Consider the following 11,113-nt stretch of genomic DNA (forward strand, 5'->3'; position numbering starts at 1 on the left):
CTCCTGGCAAAATTTCTTCTGCCAGTCAGCTGTGAGGCTGTAAAAATTTAAGGACCAGACCCTGGGTTTGGGGCATGTATACTATATAGTGATTGTCCCTGTACACAATGTGAACACTGTGTGACTTTGTGCAGACTTTGTGTGCTCTGATGCATCTTTGCCAACATCCAGCTGCAGTAACACTGAATTCATAGCTGGATGTCTTTTCAAGCCCTTGGTAGTAAAATATTGAAGCAGAAGTGCGAGAGAGATGGTTATGCAGTTCAGGAGACTGGGTGCAGTCACTTGGAGGCTGACAGAGAATAACAGGTTACTTAATATTGGAGCTTTAAAAACAAAGAAACAAACAAAACTCCAACAATGCCCCAAGAATAATATTCCTAATTCTAAAAAATTTCAAAATAACATTCAGATATTTTATTCCAGAGAAATATTTTGTCCAGCAGGGGGTTAAAGTGTGTTTTGCAGACAGAGAACAGATACAGAATACATTTACAGAATTTCATGCATTAAATAAACTTAGGTAAATTTTAAATCATCATTAATTTTGATAACATTTGAATTAAAAGCCCTCTGAGGCTAAATGACATCTATTATTTATTTTTGTTCCACTTTCCTGTTTTCATCATTCAAGAACCAAAAGTGTTTATTTTACTGGCAATATTGAAACAATCACATGATTTTGAGTAAGTCTTTTGAGATTGTTTTGAGAGAAGTTTTTCTCTTCTGCATGTCTGCTTTCCCCCAGCTGGGGGCTGGCTGTTGTATGGAAAGTCCAGCCACGTCACGGAAAAGCCCTGTCTCTGATCAGATGGGCTTAATATAAACCAGGTTTGCTGAGAAAGAATTAAAGAGGCAGTCGCAGAGCAGGGGAGGATTGACTCCGGCAGAGCTGCTCAGAGTGCACAGCCCAGCGAGGGAGAAGGGCAGGAGCAAAGGACTGCTCTGGCCGCGGGAGCCTGGCACAAGTAAGAGTGCTTTTGGACCCACTCCTTTCCTGCGCGTGCTGCAGACCAGGCAGCTGAATGAGTATGGGGTGGTAGCAAAACCAGTTTGAGCTTGGAGCACAGTGTGTGACAGGGACTCGTTCGGCTTTTTATAATGAGGGATGACAATTTGTTAGAGGCTAAATTGTAAAGTGTTTGTGTTTGTGATGGTTTTGTGAGTGACTGCTTGTTGCAGGTTGTGAGTTACTCTCTGTTGTTTGACTGAATCAGATCTGGCTTTTTTCATCTGGTCTTTTCGATGGGCATACTGCAAGGAAAAAGTGCATTTTAGAATTCAATCACAGTAAATATTTAATTTTGTTTGTGAAGAAGCCTTTGCTTGTATATGATTTCTTCTTTAGATGTATTTCTTGCTGACAAAGTTACTGTGGCTAGGACCATGTAAATGATCTCCTTTTGCTCCAAAGTACTGCACATCACAGAGAAAGTATTGTGTATTCTGTAGGAAATTCAGACAGTGCTTTTTCTATATATTTGTCCTGGGTCCTGCTGGGAATTTATTCATAGAAGTTTTCAGACAGTTTTGTGTGAAGAAGAATAGCAATTTGTACCTGTTGCTTTACTGTTCTTTTTATTGTTCGTGACCTATAATTGAGGTTTGAAAGTGTTTGGGTGAATTTTATGGACAATTATCTTATTTACTGAAATGGAGGAGAGAGCCGAGAAACATCAGATATAGGGCAAAAAAGAAAATGTCTAAATAATGGTCACTTTGGGAGCTGGAATGCATCAAAGTAACTTTCCTAAAAATGGTAGGTATTGGCCTGTGAGAATGACATCACTCTTCTCTGCCTCCAAGCAAGGCAAAATAGAGTTTGCTGAGTAAAATATAATTAAGAGCTATGATTATGTAAGAAGAGTGAACCTAACTAATTAATTGTGTGGTAATGAAGTTATTGATTTAATATCTATAAATTAATGAGCCTTTACTCCCAGTTGTATCTCCTGTAGAAGCTATGACTTGTACCTCCTCAGAAGAGCTGTTGGATTTCACTACATTCTCCCTCTTACCAGCCAAAAAGTCACTGTCTGAGGCAGAATCATTCTTTGTTTACCTGGCCACAGAAAAGACCCAAATCCACCCCATCACAGCAAGGCTTGCTTGCGTGACTTTTTGTACCAGGGCTGTCTCAAGAGTGAATGATGCCTTACTGCTTTCCCAAGAGTTTCAGCTCTTAACAGAGTCAATGAGAAAGATGCTGTGCACCAGCAGTGGGAGGCAGCTGAGACCAGAGTCCCTGTTTGTCCCCAGTGATGCCAAAAGGAGGTGACCATTGCCTGCAGCACAGGCAGTGTCTCGGCAGGGCTGCAGCTGCTGTGTAGCACCGGTGTGCTGAGCACTGTGCCCTCCTCCTCCTCCTGGGACACAGCAATGCCTCCCTCTTTCCAGGACTGGGCTGCACCCAGCACAGCCAGGAGCCAGTGAAGGCTAAACAAGATAGGATTTAGCATGTGAGGGTGGCATTATCCCTGGGAAACAGGCTCTGTCTCACTAGCTAATGACTAAAATACTTGTTTGTGCATCACCAAGTCACTAGAGTGCAGAAAAACTAATTTTTTCTTTTCTCACATATTAGGTCCCTACACAGGAGCAAGATGTGGCCCCTTGAAGCTAGTAAGAGAGCATTTCTAAATATTTTGTGGGTAACATTTGTGATTTCCCTGTTTTTCACTAGGAGTTAAAAATGACTCTCAACAATGTTACCATGCGTCGCACCCACAACAGCAGTCTGCACCAGCAGCAGCAGCGATGGAGCATCCCTGCTGATGGGAAGAATCTGCTGGTCCAGAAAGACTCCAGTGAGTACAACCCACAGAAACGATACACCATCAGCCCTGATGAATATTACAGAAGGAGCTGGTCGTCGGAGTCATCTGACTCTGTCATCTCCTCCGAGTCTGGCAGCAGCTGCTACCGCGTGGTGCTGATCGGGGAGCACGGCGTGGGCAAGTCCTCGCTGGCCAACATCTTTGCAGGGGTGCACGACAGCATTGACAGTGACTGTGAGGTGCTGGGAGGTAGGTAATTATTAGATGTTAAGTCCTGGGGTGTTGGTGTTTGCTTGCAGTCAGCTCTGCCGGTAGTAATTGGCACAGAAAAAGAGAGAGGATGTTTAATGTAAACCAGAAGTAGCAAGTGATTGGGTGTGAGTAGCAAAACTGATTGAACTCAAGCACCTTCTCTAAGAAAACAAGAAAACAACAAAATGAGTAAGATACTCTCCAACAATGAGTGAAAGCCACTGAAAGAGAGCAATTCAGATTCCCACGCTAATTAATTCCAAAATACCTGTTGGAAAATCTCTCATTCCTACCTGTGATAATGCTACACCAGAGTCTGCTTCAGCTTTCATGCTGGTCCAACATTTGTGTCACCACTACCATCACAGGGCTGACTCCAGCTTTCCTTGTGGGAGAGAAAGCAACTGAAGGTCCTCATGATTTACAAGAATTAAATACTTTAAAATTATATATAAACAAAAAGTCACTTCCAAAGTATCTGCCATTAGAAGTCATTGCAGCCTTTCTGTATGAACACATTGCTTTAGTACAGGCTATATGGACTTTGAGTAAAATATATGAAATTTTGAGTAAAAACCTTGTTTCACCTTATTTGCACAGTTTGGGCTCCTCCAGGAGGAAAAAAGATATAGGTCCTTCAACAGAGTAGGAAAACGCCTGTTGCCCATTGGGGGAAGGACACAAGCTGTAGGGTTCTCTTTGATGCTTGCCCCTTGTTTTCCCCCCTTGCTTTGTTTAGGATTGCGAAGTGTTCTTTAATCCCAAAGATCAGACCATGCTGAAGGTGAAGCTGTAGCACCAAGTCCTGAGCTATACTGTGTGCAAGATGTTGATGTGGAAGGGTTGTGCTGCCACAGAAATCTGCTGTGTCTCCAAGGACATAGTTGCTGCTGCTTTCAGGGGACATGCAGTTTGCTGCTGGGTGTTTTTTGTCCCTGTGCAGGGCTTTCTTTGTCTCTCCCTTTTGTCTCCTGCCAGTATTCCCTTGGTGTGATGGTGCCAGTGCTACCACAGAGAATTTCTGGGCTTCTCTTCTAGCCTTCAGTGGGGCATAGGCAAGACAGCTTATTTTTTGTGTGTTTGACTCTCCAGTTAGGGGAAGTTTTGCCCAGGATTTAAAAAAGCCCAGTATCAGGAAGGTGTGATACACATTTTCCTTACTTGCTTTCTCAGACTGGGGACACAGAGGTTTGTGCCTTTGGGGGATTTTGAATTCACTGATTTAGGTGTGCTCTGCCTTCAGCTTCTGCCATCAGCTTTTTCCATAGTTCTACCAGCTCCTCAGCCTGGAGTATCTCTGATAAAAGTTTTCCTAGTGCTAAATGACTGAAGTAGAGTAGGATCCTTGGACAAGCCATCAGGAAGTGCAGCTGATTTGCTTTGCACACCCCTGTCAGGCAGTTTTCCCTCATGTGAAGCTTTGTGGTTTCCTCTTTCCACCACACTCCCAGCAGCATTGCTTGGAGTATAGCAGTGAAAGATTTTCAAGGCCAGCTCTGAAGAGATAATTGGAAGTCTTGCTGTTATCTCTCTTTTTATTGTCAGCTTCGAAAACAGCATGAAATGAACTAAGTGCTCACTTTCAGCGTTTTTTATATTCTATGGAAGTTCCTTAGGACTGACCACGGTGCATATGAGTGCTGAATATGACTATTTAGGCATTTTCAAGGAGTGTGATTATACATTTGTAGCTTTTCTATATGTTATGCAGTGCAGAAGGAGTCTTCTGGATTTTGTCCTCTAGTGTGCATGGAGCTTGTTCTCGCACAGATACTCAGTCACTTGAAGGAACTATTTACTTTAGCTTTACAAACTGGAACTTTAGCTTACACACTGGAAATTTAATTACATGAGAGGACAGTTTCAGGGTAGCCAGCTTACAGAGAAGTACAGCTGCTTTTGTGGAGAAGCTTTGCTACTGAGTGTAAGATGAAGCTAACTCATGAACACAAGCCTCATACTCTTGGGACCTCAAGGGAAACCACTCCTAGTGATTTTGTCTTTTTAGTCTTGACATTTTAAGCATGGCCCCATTTGACTTTGTTTTAAATGTGTAATATTTTTGGCTTATTCTTTTACTGGGATGTGGATCCCTAGCTCTGAGGAAAGGCTGTGATTACAATTTAGGGGAAAGTTCACTTCATCAGTGCCCAGCAGAAGTCTTATGAGGCACAGGTTAGACAATACCCTATATTACAAATGTGGTTGGGACAGATCCTTTAAATGCTGCAGTACCTTAAAGACTGGCTTTTTTTTTCCACTGGCTGCTAGTGGGAGATTAGAAATGGGTCCAAACTTCTCACTGCTCATCCTAATGTCCCCAGCTTTGGGAAAAAGAAGAAAGATTGGTATTTGAAGCAGATTTCACAGCAAGGGTTGATCAAAATTCATAGTGGCAACAGCCCCCTTAGGTCTAGGCAGAACTTTGCCACATGGCATTTATAATCTAGATATGAATTTTTATGGCTGCAGTACAAAATAGCTGACCTGTGCTTTTTTCGTTTTTCTGCTATTTGATATGAAAGGTGATGTGGGAAACAGTGTAATGGGAGAGAACGTGCAACTGAAGTCTTAGTCTCTCTCAAACTCAACAGCTGTTGTCTCACAACACCCTGTCCTCCTCACTTGGTAGGCTGTTTGCTGTATTGCTCTCAGCTGCAGTGACTGTTCACCCGTAAATTGTCCATGCTAAAGCGAAAGCAAATATTTTCCATTACTCAGCCTTGCTGGCCTCTGCTGCTCCCATGGGGCAAATGTTCAGCCTTTGGTTATTTCTTCCACTGGTTCTATTTTCTCTCTCCCACATAAGATAAAGAGACTATCAGCCAAAATAATGAACATTTTGTTTCCTGATCTTTCATCTATCATGGAAAGTAAGGCAACCAATAATGAACAGAGTGCAGATTCAGTGTGGATGGAAATGAGGAAAGAACTGGATGTGAGCCGGCCTAAAATATGGCTCAATAACTCTGCCAACAAATCCCCCACATTCAACAACTTGGATTTTTTAATGTATATGATGAAACACATTAATATATCACCAACCTTTCTGCTTTTCTCTCCAGAAGACACGTATGAAAGAACCCTGATGGTGGATGGGGAAAGTGCGACTGTTATACTGCTCGACATGTGGGATAATAAGGTACTTTAATTTGTTCCAGTCAAATGCTGACAAGAAAGTGTATATGAATAACTGCTAATATAAAAAGCAAGTTATCATCTTTGTGAAAGAAAATAGGTGTTTCCATAGAGCAGAAACAGGGAAGATACAGGATTATCAGGGAAGATATAGGATTAACCCTACCTCACATCAAGGCAAGCATGCCTAATGGCTCTGCACTGTGAGTCTGAGAAGTGCAAGTCTTCAATTTTTTTAATGATAAAACAAAACATTCAAGCTTTTTTTCCAGACCATTTTCATTCCAGCCTAAAGCCAGCACAATAAATTATCTGGGGCAATTTTTTGCCCCCCTTTGTAGTGAAGTATTCATACCATCACCACTTTGGAATTACTCGTAGTATAACTGTGATTCAAACCATACCCATTACAGTTTACAGCAGGAATGCATTTGGATTCTCTAATGTTTTACTTTCTAAGTAAAATCTGCTCTGGGCATAACGATGTCTGACCATTTCATTTGAACAGCGGGAGGGAGAATGGATCCGAGAGCACTGCATGCAAGTGGGAGACGCCTACTTGATCGTCTACTCCATCACGGACCGGGCAAGCTTTGAGAAGGCCTCTGAGCTCAGGATACAGCTCCGCAGGGCGCGCCAGAAAGAAGATATCCCCATTATTTTGGTTGGCAACAAAAGTGACCTTGTCAGGTGCCGTGAAGTTTCAGTGGCAGGTAAGGAAATGATGAGCATAAACCTGGGATAAACATTAAAAGTCATCTAGTAGCTTTTGGACAAACTGCAGTGCTCTGGCTGAGGGAGTACATTGTGATCAGGACTAGGCAATAAAAGAGTAATAAAATAAAAGAGGACTGGAACAGAGGGCAGAGGACTGGGAAGGGTCTGCCAGATCCTTAAGCCTTCCTTGGTAATACTGTTATATGTCAGATGATCCCTTTTCTTTATTTATTAAGTGCCATCATAAATGGGATTTCTTCCCTTCCAGCTCCTAGTGTAAGACCACTGCAATATGTGATTTCTCTGGTAGCTGGAAATCCTTTGTATTCCCAATGCATGTTTATGAATAACAAGTTTAGCCCCCTTTATTTTGCTGCCAAAAATTCTCTTCTTTATAACCAGTTCTCTGTCCTCCCTGATGAATTAAAATTCCCTCTCCATCTTTGTTTTGCTAGTCTGGGCAGGAACTGTGCAGCCTTTTAGAAGAGGTCTCCTTATTGCCTTGCTTTGTGATGCTAAATCAGCCTTCCCTTGGCTGCACACAAATGAAGAACCACTAGGCCCATAAATAGGAATGGAGAGATTGTTGGGAGCACTGCTGCTGGCTCTCAACATCTGCAGCCAGTAAAATATCTTCTTGGAGAGTCTTCCCTGAGGCTGAGGTGGCACACTGTAGTACACAGCTGTGCATTAGATGTTCTTATCTTGGCCCATCAGAAACATGGGTTCTTCTCCTCAGCATTTTCTTCTCTCTGCAGCTGTTCTGCTCTTCCGTTTCCCAGTTGAGCTAGACTTTTTTCTTTGCTTTGTGGATGTGTGCAGTTCCTCTGGCTCCTGTCACAGCTGCCCCAAGTGAAGAGCTTGAACTGAGGGGTTCATAGGCAGCCCAGGGTTGCCCTCTCATTCCTCTTTGCCCAGATTGAAAGTTCCTTAGAAAGATGGCAGGTGAATCCATGTCACTTTAATGGCCCTGGCAATGAATTTACAGCAAGCCAGAAATTGGCTTGTGTGAAAGACAGCTGTCAGGTTTAGCTTAGGCTCATGTAATTGAGAATAAGAACTATGACTTCAGATATACCCCTAAAGCCATGGACACCCTTTGTTAAGGGTTTTGTACATGTGTCTGTTCTCACTGAAATTGCCACAGTTCTAGGGCTGTGGTTTACACCCATGGCCCATGAAGGAGGAGAGTGCTCTGCCTCCAGTGCTGTGCTGTATGCCTGGAGAGTGCCACCATCACCCTTCAGTGCAGCTTGAGGGAGCCTGCATTGCAGATGGCCAGGTGGTGCTGAGCCATTGCTGGCCTCCCAGTCTTCAGTGGCTCAGTGGCTCAAGTCCATCATTCTGCGCTACCCTCACAGCCAGCGCTGCAGGCTGGGCTGTGCTGGGAGGGGATTTACCCCCCCATACACCCCCACTCCCTCTGGGAAGCAGCTGTGACACAGGGCAGATGGATGCTGGGCTAGCAGGCAGCACCAGGTGATTAAAGGCTTATCTGTGCCTATATCAGGCTTGAGGAATTCCCTGGTGGCTCTGACTCCCTGCACATGGCAGCTTGTGCCTGCTCTCCCCGGCCCTGTGACCCCATGTAACGTTCCCACTTTGGGATTTTGCAGAGGGGCGAGCCTGTGCTGTGGTGTTTGACTGCAAGTTCATCGAGACCTCAGCAGCTGTGCAGCACAACGTGAAGGAGCTCTTCGAGGGCATCGTGCGGCAAGTCCGGCTCCGCCGGGACAGCAAGGAAAAGAACGAGAAGCGCCTGGCGCTACAGAAGCGGAGAGAGAGCATCCCCAAGAAAGCCAGGCGGTTTTGGGGCAAAATAGTTGCCAAGAACAACAAGAACATGGCCTTCAAACTCAAGTCCAAGTCTTGCCATGACCTCTCAGTACTTTAAGAACACTGGACTCTGCCAGAGCTTGCGGCATTTTGCCGACATTATCTAACTTTGTCATAGGACAATCAATCAATCTATATTAGATTGGGCTATCAGTGACTTAGGTTCACAGCTGTGATTGTGATAATATGTGCTGGCATAAGAACAGCACAGTGCATGGAAATAGCTCTTCCCTTTTTTAAAATTTTTTCTGATTTTTTTTTTGTCAGTAGTTTTAAAGAAAAGCATAGACCAGAATGACCCAAAGTTATGCTGGGAGCTGTTCTGGAATACACCTGTTCTTTCTCTTCTCACCTTTGGACAATAGTGTAAGAACCTCAAACGCCATAACTTGGGAAGTGAAAACTACTGTCTTTACTCTTTCTTCTTGCTATTAATATTTCTTTTTTTAAAATGTGTAAAGAATTGAGGAACTGACTGGAGATTGGTCCCTTGTCAGTTGTCTGGTCAGGCTTGAGCACCCACAGCTGAAAAAAAAAGCATTTTTGTAGAATAACCACAAAGACACCTGTTTGGTATTTTTTCTTTATTTTGAGGATTAGTTTCAGTGAGTTTACACATCTCTTACTTTGAAAATATTTAAAAGAAAAATCCTACAGTCAAACAAATTTTCCTCTCATGTTTTCATATTATGGGACTGTTTAAAAATCATAGTAAAATTAAAATTAAAGTGCAAATTGTATCAAAGTGCATCAAGTGCAGGATGCCAAACCTTTAAAAATCACCTGAGCTTTTTTATGCCACCACGTGGACTTCTTGTATCCATCCTTGGCCTTTCTCTATGCCAGAGCTATGCTGTATTTATTGTTGTGCAAAATAACAAGCATTTTAATGTCAAGGGGAAATGTATTTATTACCAATTTTCTTAAGATAATAATGTTAATTTTATTACTGTTTTCTATCTAATATCTTTTTTTCAGATATGCAAGTTTTTACTTACATGCCTTGTAATAAAATAAAATATATGACTGCCTTTGAGCCTCAGTATAAAATCCCTAAGAATGTTTTCAAGCAGAGAAAAGATTGTTCATGCTGGGCAAGTTTGCTTCTTGAGAGGTGCAGAGAGGATTCCTTACATCTCTGAGCACAGGCTGCATAGCAACCTAGCATCTCAAGGCAGTAAGCACCAGGGGCCTCAGAGACGAGTGCACAATATCCCTCACATAAAAATGGGGTTGGGGTGACAGAGTTAAAAATAAATCACTTCTAGCAAAGGTGTTTGGCTTTTAGCCTAGAAACACTTTAGAAATGTAGATGAGTACTGTTACCGTGGTTTTGGAGATGAGGAGAAGTGACATGGACAGAAAGCAGGTAGCTGGCATGGTGTGCCCTAATCCTCACTTGCTCTTGGGCATATTTGTGCTATTTTCCTCTTGGCTATGCTGGTCAGAGGTACAGTCATTACATTTTCTGGTGACTTAGAAAAGCCAAATCTCCAGCCTGGCAGCTCATCTTCCAAGATGATGAAGGTAAAAATGTGCAACACTAACAAGGTGAAACTTGGATTCCCCATTTTGGGCTGCACAGTTTTCTGTACCAAATGCTCTGGACAGGAATGAGCCTGCTGAGTGTTTGCCCACAATTTCCTCTGCTGAGGAGATTACTTCTAGCAGTTCTCTAGGGGTAAAACATCCCATTACAGAATGACTCAGTGCTTGTGTGGTATTAAGATCTCCCTGGAAGGAAATTTCTGATCTAGAATCAAGTGTTGACAAGAACAGAAAAAACCCCTTTTGAAAGGAGCACAGACAAGATTCATATTGCTGCATTTTGGCTGAATGCTTTTGAGCAGTCAGCATGCAACCTAAGGTCAGCCCAGAGCAGTCTAGAGAATTTAGTTTTCAGAACTTTTAAACTCTCCAAACCTTTCCTCCATTCAAAAATGAAAACAAAATTGCACAAATTAAGTTTTAAGATTGTATTTATGAAATGAAAGTATAGCTGTAAGCAAGCAGCACATTTCCTTAGTCTATTCTACATCTGTCAAGCTACAAATCTAAACCAAGCAGGTTTTGAAGAAATGCAAAATGTCCATGTTGATCATACATACAGCCCTTAGGAATAAAAGGATTCATACATGTTCATATGTTCATAACATCATTATGATATCAGGATACATTTATGGCATGATAAAAATTTGGAATTGCCCAGTAAGTTTTCCTATCCTTGCTCATCTCCTTCCACTCCTTCCAAGATAACATAATTTCTTACTAAAACATACGATTTTTCAAAGAAAACATCCAGTGAGGTAGGCGCATTCCCCTGAGATGTCACAAGCTGCCACAAAGAGCTGTGCAGTGGGCATGGCATGTCACCTGACTTTTCCTGCTCACAG

General features: G+C 42.6%; 1 protein-coding gene across 1 annotated transcript; it reads left to right on the top strand.

Moving 5' to 3' along the window:
• Positions 1-815: 815 nt before the first annotated feature.
• GEM (GTP binding protein overexpressed in skeletal muscle) lies at positions 816-9,745 on the top strand. Its single transcript, XM_058812137.1, has 5 exons — positions 816-968; positions 2,684-3,026; positions 6,095-6,171; positions 6,676-6,880; positions 8,501-9,745. The coding sequence occupies exons 2-5, from the start codon at positions 2,693-2,695 to the stop codon at positions 8,776-8,778; spliced, it is 894 nt and encodes a 297-aa protein (XP_058668120.1). The 5' UTR covers positions 816-968; positions 2,684-2,692; the 3' UTR covers positions 8,779-9,745.
• Positions 9,746-11,113: the final 1,368 nt, after the last annotated feature.

The sequence above is a fragment of the Ammospiza caudacuta genome, chromosome 1 (assembly GCF_027887145.1).
Source record: "Ammospiza caudacuta isolate bAmmCau1 chromosome 1, bAmmCau1.pri, whole genome shotgun sequence".
Classification (NCBI taxonomy): domain Eukaryota; kingdom Metazoa; phylum Chordata; class Aves; order Passeriformes; family Passerellidae; genus Ammospiza; species Ammospiza caudacuta.